Source organism: Emys orbicularis, chromosome 3, assembly GCF_028017835.1.
Source record: "Emys orbicularis isolate rEmyOrb1 chromosome 3, rEmyOrb1.hap1, whole genome shotgun sequence".
In the NCBI taxonomy this organism is placed as follows: Eukaryota; Metazoa; Chordata; order Testudines; family Emydidae; genus Emys; species Emys orbicularis.
The window spans coordinates 193,134,138-193,147,120 of record NC_088685.1 but is presented as its reverse complement, the minus strand read 5'-3'; the positions used below and the strand labels follow the sequence as shown (position 1 = coordinate 193,147,120).

At 41.1% G+C, this 12,983-nt stretch overlaps 1 protein-coding gene across 1 annotated transcript in view; it reads right to left on the bottom strand.

Annotated features, from left to right (window-relative positions):
* VRK2 (VRK serine/threonine kinase 2) overlaps window positions 1–12,983 on the bottom strand; it is a 69,248-nt gene that overhangs the window by 42,313 nt on the left and 13,952 nt on the right. The window contains exons 6-7 of the mRNA XM_065400521.1: window positions 9,910–10,002; window positions 52–184 (exon numbers count right to left, since the gene is read on the bottom strand). Of these exons, the coding sequence (XP_065256593.1) occupies window positions 52–184; window positions 9,910–10,002 (226 nt within the window). The remainder of the gene's footprint in view (window positions 1–51; window positions 185–9,909; window positions 10,003–12,983) is intronic.

Here is a 12,983-nt window from a genome sequence, read left to right as displayed (position 1 = left end):
CCTAATTACATATTCTGTAATCACTCTTCTGAAATAAAAGAAGAAACCTACCTACTCCCTTGTGGGCATCTAAGCTGGTAAACTCTATTGTCCCATTATGGCCCTTTTTAGGATTTTCCTTATACTGTTTGTGGTTCCCATTGGGACAATATCTGTAGGAAAGTCCATAATCTGCAAGATAAACCTGGAAGACATGAACAGACAAATGAATAATGCTTTTGTCCTTTGAAAGTATAGCCTTTATAATTAAGTCTTAAGAAACTGATAGGTTAAGGACAGTCTTAGATCTACATTTTATTAAACCAAATGGTGTCTCAGGATAAAATATGTACAACTGGGTGCTGTAACAGCTGCTCTCCCCATTTAAATCCTTCTTCTACCATGCTCTTCTCTTATTTCAGAGTCGAGTAGGATTTCCATCTTTTTATTTTGTTCTTAAGCTCTCTTCTCTCCAGGTGGGCATCTAAACATCATAAACCATAATATGTCTTATCTGTCCTCATACAGCTTATGGGACCCCTTCCTCTCCTTCCTAAAAAGACACACACCGGATCAAATCTTTCAACAATTAAGATTTACAAGTTCATAATGGCAAGGACTATAAAAGTGTAGAAAAAGAGTGAAAGTCACCTAGTTTCTCTAAAACACAAAATCCCAGTTTGCAAATAGAACATACCATGGTATTGCCAGTCATTAGACTGGTAGTAGCTACATCATCATCATCACTGCTGGTAACTCTGTACTGGAAACAGTTTTTTAAACAGAATATAGAAAATTTAAGAAAAAGGCAGAAAGCAATCAGAAAAAAATGTTCCTCCATTATGTTGAAACATTTATGTTGAAATTTTTTTAAAAGTTTTACAAGCACAGAATCAAACTGTATTGAGAGTTACACTGGGGCAGACCCAATGGGGTTCAAAGGAGTTGCATTGGTTATAACAAATAACAGATTTTAGCCCCCACTGTGAACTCCAGGAAGAGTTCATTTATTATGATACATTTATCTTCAAATACAAGGCTAGCACATTCTTCAAGATTTGTCGCTATATGCACCCAAGTACCCAAATAGAGTACATACCCCCAAGGGGTTGAATACTATACCTGATATGTACTTTTAAAAAAAAAATCTGAACACTTATCCATGTGAATGAATATTAATAATAGAGCAGACTGAAGATAGAACTACTGCAGCAAGCCTCACATTTTAAAGCAATCTCTATTAAGCAGTATTGTTTAATGGTTAGACCAGCAGACAGTCAGGAGAACGGTGTTCTGTTCTCAACTCTGCTACAGTCAGTGTCACCCTCAGTGAGTAATTTGACCTCACTGTGCCTCAGTTTCCCCATCTGTGCAATGCAGGTAAGACTGCAGAAAAATGTCTATTCTATCACTTATATACTGTAGACTAAGGTTGGTTTTGTGGTACATCATTTTTGCACGCTTGCCTGACCTTTGCCCTTCACTTATTACTAGAACTGGTCAACCTAAATTATGTTGTGTAAATATTCGTAGTGCTTCTTACCACGTAATATGCTGCAAGTTCACAGAAGAAGGCTTTTGGATCTGGCCTGTACTACCTATTGAAGTCAATGCACAGACTCTCTAAATAGGTATTATAATGTAAGAATATAAGAAACTAGTTTTCTTACTATAATCTTTAGTAACTTTTGTTTTCCCTTTAGTTTTAATAGGAAAAAGTTTATCTGGTAACAGAAGAGTTTTCTGTGTTTTTAATTTAATTATAGCGCTGTTGGTGGGTTTCAGTCCTTCCCACGTCCCTCCCCAGGAAAAAAACACCACCACTGTTTTGTAACACACACTGTTAAATGACTGATTCCTGTTTGTGCTCCAGGCAGCTTCAGATTTTGGGCTGCTGGCATCATGGTTTTACAGTTTCTGCTGCAGGATCTGTGCTTATTTGGAGCGTGTAAGCTGGGATGTAGCACTCTCTTCCTGCAGGGTGATGTGTTTAAGAATACTGATTATGTTTTTCACCTGACGGACTGTACAAACTGTGATACAAGATTAAAGACTGTAGGCACCATTAGGAAATCTGGGACAAGGCACAAGCTTTGCTGGGTTGACCCAATGATTTTCTCCCGTGTTCTCCAGTGTATTCTAGATGCTCTGGTACCCGCCCTAATTGAGCCTGAAGTCAATAATGCACTGAGTCAGAGTGGCAGAGAACTGATTTAAACTACCATATCATCAAGCTTAGTGATGTGGAGAGAAGCCTTTCACATATGGTGTGGGCTGTGGTGGAAAGATGCTGCAAGGTGTGTTCTTCCCTGGCTAAGTAGCAGCATTTGGATTTTGCCTGACTGTAGGTCTTGGGCAGGGATAGCTGGGCAGGTATAGATAAAATGACACCAAACTGAACCAGACCCTAAAAAGCATGGCCAACTTTTATATTAAATTTAACTGGTTCTTGACATGTTAGAGAAATGACAGAGCAGTGTGAGTGAAGGACATCAAGACATCTCCACACTTCCTGCCCTGCTGGAACCACAGGATATGTCTACATTGCAATTAAACACACGGCTGGCCGGTGTCAGCTGACTCTGGCTTGCAGGGCTCAGGATGCAGGGCTGCAAAACTGTGGTGCACAGGATCAGGCTTAGACTGGAGCCAAGGCTCTGGGACCCTCCAAATTTATTTGAGCATAAGCTTTTGCAGGCTAAAACCCACTTCATCAGATGTATGCAGTGGAAAATACAGTAGGAAGATATATATACACACACACACACAGAGGACATGAAAAAATGGGTGTTGCCATACTAACTATAATGAGAGTAATCAATTAAGGTGGGCTATTATCAGCAGGAGAAAAAACAAAACGTTTGTAGTGATAATCAGGATGCTCCATTTCCAACAGGTTTCTCCATGAAGACGGGATTGAGCCCATACCAGTGAAGTCAAACAGCAAAACTCCCTTTGATTGCAATGGAGATAGGATTTCACCCTGGAAGCTTCATCACCAACTTCAATGAGAGCAGGAGCAGGCCCATGTAGTCTAAATGATCCTTTTCTTAATTTCATCTCATTAGTTGCAATTACACCCCTTTTCTCATGCTAAATAATTCCTCTTCCAACCTGGTTTTCAGCTTTTGATATTGCTGATCAGGGTATCCTTTTAACTCACTACACACATTATTGGGGTTTTTAATTAAATGTTTTTCATTATAGGAAGGGGAGAAAAAGCCACTGACTGTAACAAAGAAAGTAAAATAAATACAAAAGTTAAGTACAATGTTAGCCCATACTCACCATGTCATAAAATAACAATTTACATCTGTTCACTGCTTTACATTGCAAGAAACAAAGAAAACAGGAACAAGCCATAGGAAATAAGAAAAAGAGAGTATGTAGGACAGTATGTCAGACTGAAGAAATACCATGGAAAGCTAGGAAGTTGTCCCTAGACAGCCAATCTGCTTGCTTGGCAAGGGGTTGAACTTGGTTGGTGTGGTTTAGTTTTTGTTTTGTTTTTCATGTAATTATGCACTGGACCCAGCAGTTCTTAGCAATGCCTGTTATGGATTATGGGCCAGATTTTCCAAGTCTGGCACACTTAATTTAATGCATAAGTGTGCCTATCACACACGCAAATACCAGATATGCATGCACAGATAAGGCGCAACAGACGTAGGTGCTCATCTGTATGCATGAACACTTGATCATAGTGCTTATAGTGCTTATATTTAAGTACTTTAAACAAATGTTAAACAACAAAGTAAACAGGAGACTTATGCTACCCTAGACCAATTATTTAAGATATTCCACAGCGCTCTTTTAGACTTGTGATGGGGTGTACCAACCCCACTCTGGGCTAGAATGGGTTAATAAGAGCCTATAGGCCTTGCCCTGCTACACCTACTAAAGGGGTCAAGCCTGGAAGGAAGAGTTAAAAGGGCTAAACCTGGGCCAGCTGGGAGCTGACCAGGAAGGAGAGCAGCTCACTGGCTCTCACTCAATGAGAGAACTCTGGCTGGAGCCGGGGAGCAGAGTAGAACTGCTGAGGGGACAGAGTCTTCACGAAGGAAGGTAGGCTTGCAAGGAGCAACCAGACTCCTGTAACAGAACCTCCTGGGTGGCAGAAAGTGCGAAGAAGCTCTGCAGTGAGCCTGGGGCAGAGGCTTGGAGAGGGAGGAGCTGAAACCCTCTGAGCCCAGGAAGAGGCTGTAGGAAAGGCTCAAGACAGGGTAAGGTAGGAAGTGTCCCAGGAAGGCAGTAGAGGGTTGGCACAGCCACCACTTGACTGCTTATTAAAGGATCCCTGGACTGGAACCCAGTGGAGAGGAAGGACCAGGATTTCCCTACCACCCACCAAGGAAGGTGGAGTGGAAACTCTTCCTGACAAGGGGTAAGGACTACTGAAACCCCCTGATAGCTGGGATATGGACTAGTAAGTCTGGACTTGGACTAAGTTGAAGGGCTGGTAGTTGTTGGACTATTGGTTTACCCTTGAAGGGGTGGGACTGTGTGTGTCCTGACCAAAGGGCTGAGTTGCAAGAAGAAGCAGACCGCCGCTGGGCCTGGGCTGTCAGTAGGAAGTGCTATAGGAGAGCCTGTTAAACCACACCCAGCAACCAGAGTGTACACCAGCTAGTAAGTCACATGCTTACAATACTCCATGGTATTATATTTTAGATGCACACATCTGGTGATGGTTATTGAGCTTATGATGATGCCCAGATTTTCTGGTTTGTTTTCCATTTGGCCCTGTGAATAATTACTATTTATTAGCACCATAAGAGTACATGGTACTGTACTAGTAAGGGAGCTGTCCCAAAGGTCAAAGGCGATCAATGTGAGGGCATGAGTTTATTTATTTTATAGAAGAGGCTTGGTATACAGTCACTGGTTAAACCATGGAGACCGGAAATGGAGCTCTCACAGCAGCCAAGGTGAAGGGTGGAGCAGCTGGGCAGAAGGGCCTACCCAAGCCAAAGAAAAGAGGAGATGCTCTTCCTCTGCTTTTAGCAGTAGGAGCTGTGCTCCCCACTTCTGCCCCTTACTTCAACACCTGGGTACAGTGCCTGCGAGGATGCTCTATGTAGCTGGAATGGTGTGGGATTTTCCCCTCCTACAAAGACTGCACCATATCTTGCCAATACCAAAAATCAGCACTTTTATCTCTGAAAGATTGTATTCACTGTAAATGAAAGGAAAGGGAACTTTCCCAGAATCAATAACCACTTAACTTTGGAAATCCAAATATTTTAAACTTTTCTGTTATTAATTGCTGTGCACTTAATCAGCATATGAGAAGATTTCTGTACCGTGGCTGCCCAGGGAAAGCAGGCCGTAACACAATCTACTGTTAACTTTTCAATATTGTAACAGTAACGTGAGGGTTCTAGTAACACTTTTAAGCCACAAACTCTATCATTATCAGAGAGGGGAAGTATTTTGGAGAAAAAATCGATTAGGGAGGGCTCTGAAGAGTATTGCCAACTCTAAGCATTCAAAAACCATAAGTCAGGAAACAGAAGTCCTGACTGGCTTAAAAATAATGAGATTTTAAAAAGCATGTTTGGGGTTCTCTTTATTTGCCATCTTGTGTTAGAATATGTAAGGATCATGTTTGCAAGGTTTCTTCAGCAGCCACCTGGGCTAGAAACTTTTTTTAAATGAAAGCAAAGAGTCTCAAGTAAAAACCTCATTCCAGCAGCTGGGGCTTTAAGAAAAAAACAAATATTGCGAGACTTGCAATACAATCTTGAGAGTTGGAAAAGCTGCAGATGTGAAATGTATGGATGCCTGCCCCCATAATCCATAAAAATAATGATAAAAGTAAAGTGTTTTAAAAAGACACCCTCCCAAGGCTTGTTTCACTTAAATCAGTCTCTCTCGGATTTTAAAGCGTTTGTTTAATGGCAGTCAATCAGCTGTCCCTTTTAATAGCACCAGGATTTGAGGAGGTTAATTGATTCAGTTTTGTCATTCGGAGTCTATATTAATAATGCTCACTCTGCATTACCATCTAAAAAGCTATTGCCATGTAGTGAATTGTCTTTAGACCCTGCACAATACTGAAATAGTGGTTTGTTCTCTCTTTGAATTTATAGGACTGATAACTGCAAGTCTGCTTGCATGCCTCTCCTGGTTCTATGGGCTAAGTTCTTCCCCCAGCACATCACTCCCGCTCTGTCAATCATTATGCTTGCTCCATGTTAAGAAACATATAGACTACAGAATTGCTCTTTTGATCTCTAACTCATTGTATGGCCTTGCTCCCTCCTATTGAATGGATCTGCAGCAAGCTGCTCTTGGGTCAGTGGATTCTGATTTTCTGGCCATCTCTAAACATCATTTGGAGGTCTCAGAGTGATAGAACCTGTGCTTTATTTGTTTCTCTGCCTTGCCAGAACAGGTAAGAGACATTAATATGAATTTTAAAAGTTATTTGTCTTATTGTTCATTTTAAAAAGGGGATTATGAATTCTGTTGGTCAGAGTGCTAGTTTGTATTTTACAAGAGTGCTTTAGAAGAAAAGCATTTCAGAAATGCGAGATCTAATGTAATGACCCCTGTAAAATAAAAAACAGGAAAGATTCCCACTCAAAGTACTATAATGCAGAACAGCAGAACTTTCCAAAATGGAATTTGGGGAATGAGAAAGAATCAGACTAGGTTTTCTCAGTACAAAGTTATACATTTAAAAGGTTCTCATAATACTGTAATAAGCTAAAGGGTACATTTTTGGAACTGTGTATGCAGATATGCATGCCAAATATGCATGCACAAATCCTAATAATTGCATGTTCAACGACAAATGTAAATAATGGGTGTAAATGTACATACATAGTTCTGAAAGCCTAGACCTGTCTATGTCTCTGAAACATAACATGGAATAAGAAAATAAACTTTTTTTAAACTGATATCATGTCTCCTAACATTACTGTACTTACTGGCCTGCCTAATATGATTTTTAAATAAATTTTGTTTTACACATAAGTGACAATGCATCTTGACTGATATTGATAAAACTAGATTAATTTGGACTTTTAAAAAATACTTAAACCTTAAAATTTTGACACATTAACCCCCCTTCCATAACAAAAACAAATCCCACACAGTAATTATTTGGTAGCAAAGCCTCCCACGTGCTTCGAGCATGGAGCTAGAAGTCAGTCAATATGAGTTCCATTCCTTACTGTGCCTACTCCTGACTTGCCATTAGCCCAGCACTTAACAACCCTGTGTTTCAGTTCCGTCAATTTAAAAACAGGGATGACGTCACCTACCTTTTTAACACACTGAGAAGGTTGGATGAAATTCCATCCTCAGCACGAAAGAGCTAGAGTCAAATTTCACATGAACAGTGCTGGGAGATTCATGTGGGATTATCAAATTAAGAATAAAACAGTACAACTAACGGTGCTACAAAACATGCGACGTGGGGTGAAAGATCACTGTCTTCCTTGTTTGTCAATGGAGCTGCCATATAAAATCTCATGATATATTGCTTTGTTAGTTGGATAATACATTTGGACCACCAGCATATTAGAAAGCTGACTTAATTAGGCCCAGAACTCAGTGATGCTATTGTTAGTGCAAGAAGCAATAAACTACTGTGTGAAACACAAGGCCTGATCCTGTAAGGCCCCCGAGCACTGAACTCTTACTGACATCAGTTCAAGTTGTGGAAGCAGACAGCTTTCAGGATCAGGCCGCTGGTCACAATTCCAGGTGAAGAATTATTCAGTTTTGCAGTGTATGTACAGCTGCTCATTTGAAAATATTAGATATAATGCTGTCAAGATGTTACTCTCTGTTTCTCACACACCGCAAATAGCACTGTATAAATATTTTAAGATATACAGGAAACTACCTATGAAAGATTTCCTTTACATTCTAGTGAACAATAGTCCCATCGCTAGCACAGGTACTGGGCCATCTGCCATATGCTAGGTATAGTAAACATCTTAAAATGTGTTTATAACATCCAATCACTACACATGCACCCAGAGATTTTTGAGATGTTGTGCATCAGATCCTTGGCTGGTGTAAATTATTACACCAAATTACTACAGTAGTTCCACTGAAGTCAATGTACACCAATTGAGGATTGGACACCGTGACTCATAAATTTGATTCTTTTTGAACTCCTTATTTTATTACAAGCACTCGATGCCTCTTCATTTGCCTAGGAATCCACAAATAAAGTTCAATCCCCATTCTACCCCTATCTAGTACAGGCAGGTATTGTAAGTCCCTTCCTCCCCTCCCTCCCCTTTCTAAAATGGAAGTTACATTTTAAGTTATCTATAGAAAAATATTTGTGTGCTTCTACAGGAGAAAAAAAAGTCATTCAATGCAACTAGATCTGTCAGCAATAAACATGCACATCATGCACCCTGAGTTATATAGCCAAAATTATTTTTTTATTGGTACAAACTAAATTAAACTTCCATTCAAACCTCTGCCCACTGACCCAGTCACCTTGTTTTCAATTTGAGTGAATTTAATACTCGTAAAAGTGAAGGATTAATACCAAACAGAATGAGGCACGAATCACAAACTGGCTAATATATAAGTAACTAATCAAAGTCCATTAAGCGACTTAAAACCTTTTGCAATCACTAAACTGACTCAACAGCACAAAGTGATTGCAACATGAAAAATCATTGCATTTTAGCATTATCGTAATAAAACATGGAAAGCTAAGATGGAAAACAATCTGTGTTGTGTTAACAAGCTTAGGTAGCAATTAACTTGTTTCTCCAAAACTGTATCCCAGACTCATTAGTCTGGTAAACACCATAAGCTGACAATGGACTATTACAGACGTCTACAAGAAGTTGTTTCAAACAACCATGATAACTTTTAAGACATATGTTTAAAGAAAGCAGAAAAATTAATGTTAAACAATCATATGAGCTTAATATTTCTGAATACTGAAATACAGAAAGGGAACTGGGAAATAAAGTAAGCTTTTGGAGTGGTTCTTGAGTCGTTCAATGGTAAACATCTCCAAACAAAGTGAAATAACACTTTGGCAACATCTGTCTGTCACAGAGAGTGTCAGAGATGTTGGAAGAAAAATCAAATTGTCTGTTAGAGCTGGCTGAAATTTTTTAAGGGAAAAACTCACATAAAAATGGCCTTCATTCAAAAATGAAATTTTGTCCAGAACAGTCAACATTGTCAAAAAATTTCCCCATGCTCTTTTGGTAAGTTTTTCAATTTTGTTATATAAGACATAACCAAAATGGTTTTTATTTAAAAATGAAAAGTGTGAAAAACAAAATGGATCCATTTCAAACACTATGAAATGAAAACAACTCCAAAAATTTCAATATGTTTCTTGAAAATGGGTTTTCACTTTATGGCCACTCTACTGCCTTAGTAATAGCATCACCTAGCTCTTTCATCAGTAGATCTCAAAGCACTTCACAATCTGCTGTATGCTAAAAGCATACAGTAGTCTTCATGTTACTTACCTACTATCCTGTCCTGTGCATTGAGAGAGGTAAAGTAAAAGCCACACAGCCACAGTGCTTATAACAATATCAGAAAGCCAGGAATATCTTGAGAAACTGAATACAATGGGCCACATCCTTAACCCTTGTGAAGTCCCTTTGCACCAGTCCAGATGGCATAATACGGAAGAGCCACTAGGCTTCTTCAAGTTACTCTATGGGTCACTTTCTCCCCTGGCAGCCACAGGATATGGGGACCTGAAAGGTGGTTTAGCAATGCCTTTCCTTGCTTCTCTCCTTAGCCACACTGAGCTTAAGCTTAATAGAGCGGAGGATCGAGCCCAAAGATGGTGTCCATACTGTAAGTTCTCTTCCTTTAATACGTGGACTCAATGCAAAAACTGCATAGGACAGAATGAACATCAACAGTGAAAGTGTTACGGCAACAGTATACAGTAAGTGTAAAAGATACTGTGTTTACCTCATGTGGATTTGTGTAGCCCAGAAGTAGATTTGCTGCTTTAATGTCACCATGAACATACTCATTTTCATGCATATATTCCAAGGCATCCAACTAAGAAAGAAGTCCATAAGGGAATGTTTATTAATTATTATTCTCATTATCACCTAAATGTGCTTCACTCATTCAATGAGCCTCAACTGCCACATTATGGGCTAGAATGTGAGGTCATGATCTGCCCTGCATTAGCTGAAGCCCTCCTGGTTCCCCTGGGATCAGGGATAGATTATATTGTTCTGGGTCTATGCCCATCCCAGTGTACACTGCCAGATGCATAGGGAAGGAAAGCAAAGCCAAGACTCCATCCATTTCCTGCCCCATTCTATCCACTTCCTTCCACTGCTATAATACAGGTAGCTGATGCAGGGATGTAAGGGCGTGCCAGCTGGGCCACATTTTATCCCTATACATCTGCCCTATACATCTTTGAAATTTCTAAAATATCTTTAAATGTGATGTTAAGGTCTTTTCTCTCATGATCCATTAATGAAACTAATACTTTATAATACTGGAAGGGCAGGGGGAATTCCTAACTCTCCAAAGGGAGAACATATCTGGTCCTGATGGTTCACAAGATATTGGACCTTAAGACTGTTAACAGACTAATTATTGCTCACCCTGCACTTCAGATCAGGAGGGGTCCTTTCATATTTGATGAGACGAGAAACATGTTTATAGCGGGCTGATTTACACAAAGAAAAAAAATGGCTGTTTGAGAGGCACCCAGTTTTGGAATGTTAAAACCACTGGTCCATCAGTGAAAAGGCATTAGTGACAGAATGCAGGCAAGATGGTAAAGGGGCAATATAAATGCATTTTATTGCATTTGTTTGATAATACAGTAGACCCTTGCTATAATGCCCTTTACAATAGCAAACCTTAAGCTATAGCGAATGTGGTCCCTGGATCCTGCCTCCAGCCCCGCCTGCTGTGGTGGGGGATTGAGAGCTCCTATGGCCCCAAGACTGCAAGTGTGTGGGGCGGGAGGGGGCACAAGGGGTTCCTTTGGCCCCGGGACCACCAAAGGAGCACTCCCTCACCCGCTTGCTATACCGCACAAATGGCTTGGGTTCCCAGGGGTTTGTTATAGCAAGGGGTACTGTGCCACTCTCCCACAAACCAAATGGCATTCCCAAACGACACAGCATATAATCTCCCATTAATCTATGCTAATTTAAAGGAATTTGAAAACAAGACTGATACATGTACAATCCTACAGGCTTATTTTGGCCTGCACAATGATGATGTGAAATCAGACTAAATATCCTTCTGCATAACAAAGATGGCAGTGATGAAAGCACTGTGGCCAAAATTGTCTAACCTGCATGGCTCACATGGATGGTGTTCCAAGAAGGAGGATTGCTAGGCAGAGACGGGCTCCAACTAATGAAGAGAGGGAAGAGCATCTTCGCAAACAGGCTGGCTAACCTAGTGAGGAGGGCTTTAAACTAGGTTCACCCGGGGGAAGGAGACCAAAGCCCTGAGGTAAATGGGGAAGTGGGATACCAGGAGGAAGCACGAGTATAGGAGAGCGCAAGAGGGGAGGGCTCCTGCCTCATACGGAGAAAGCAGGATAATCAGCGAGTTATCTTAAGTGCCTATACACAAATGCAAGACACCTGGGAAACAAGCAGGGAGAACTGGAAGTCCTGGCACAGTCAAGGAATTATGATGCGATTGGAATAACAGAGACTTGGTGGGATAACTTGCATGACTGGAGTACTGTCATGGATGGATATAAACTGTTCAGGAAGGACAGGCAGGGCAGAAAAGGTGGGGGAGTTGCATTGTATGTAAGAGCAGTATGACTGCTCAGAGCTCCAGCATGAAACTGCAGAAAAACCTGAGTCTCTCTGGATTAAGTTTAGAAGTGTGAGCAACAAGGGTGATGTCGTGGCGAGAGTCTGCTATAGAGCACCAGACCAGGGGGATGAGATGGATGAGGCTTTCTTCAGGCAACTAACAGAAGTTACTAGATCACAGGCCCTGGTTCTCATGGAGGACTTCAATCACCCTGATATCTGCTAGGAGAGCAATACAACAACGTACATACAATCCAGGAAATTTTTGGAAAGTGTAGGGGACAATTTCCTTGTGCAAGTGCTGGATGAATCAACTAGGGGCAGAGCTCTTCTTGACCTGCTGCTCACAAACAGGGAAGCATTAGTGGGGGAAGCAAAAGTGGATGGGAACCTGGGAGGCAGTGACTATGAGATGGTCGAGTTCAGGATCCTGACACAAGGAAGAAAGGAGAGCAGCAGAATACGTACCCTGGACTTCAGAAAAGCAGACTTTGACTCCCTCAGGGAACTGATGGGCAGGATCCCCTGGGAGAATAACATGAGGGGGAAAGGAGTCCAGGAGAGCTGGCTGTATTTTAAAGAATCCTTATTGAGGTTGCAGGAACAAACCATCCCGATGTGTAGAAAGAATAGTAAATATGGCAGGCAACCAGCTTGGCTTAACAGTGAAATCCTTGCTGATCTTAAACACAAAAAAGACGCTTACAAGAAGTGGAAGATTGGACAAATGACCAGGGAGGAGTACAAAAATATTGTTCAAGCATGCAGGAGTGAAATCAGGAAGGCCAAATCACCCTTGGAGTTGCAGCTAGCAAGGGATGTTAAGAGTATCAAGAAGGGTTTCTTCAGGTATGTTAGTAACAAGAAGGTGGTCAGGGAAAGTGTGGGCCCCTTACTGAATGGTGGAGGCAACCTAATGACAGAGGATGTACTCAATGCTTTTTTTGCCTCTGTCTTCACGAACAAGGTCAGCTCCCAGACTACTGCACAGGGCAGCACAGCATTGAGAGGATGTGACCAGCCCTCTGTGGAGAAAGAAGTGGTTCAGGACTATTTAGAAAAGCTGGACAAGCACAAGCCCCTGGGGGTCGGATGCACTCCATCCGAGGGTGCTAAAGGAGTTGGCGGATGTGATTGCAGAGCCACTGGCCATTATCTTTGAAAACTCATGGTGATCAGAGGAGGTCCCGGATGACTGGAAAAAGGCAAATATAGTGCCCATCTTTAAAAAAA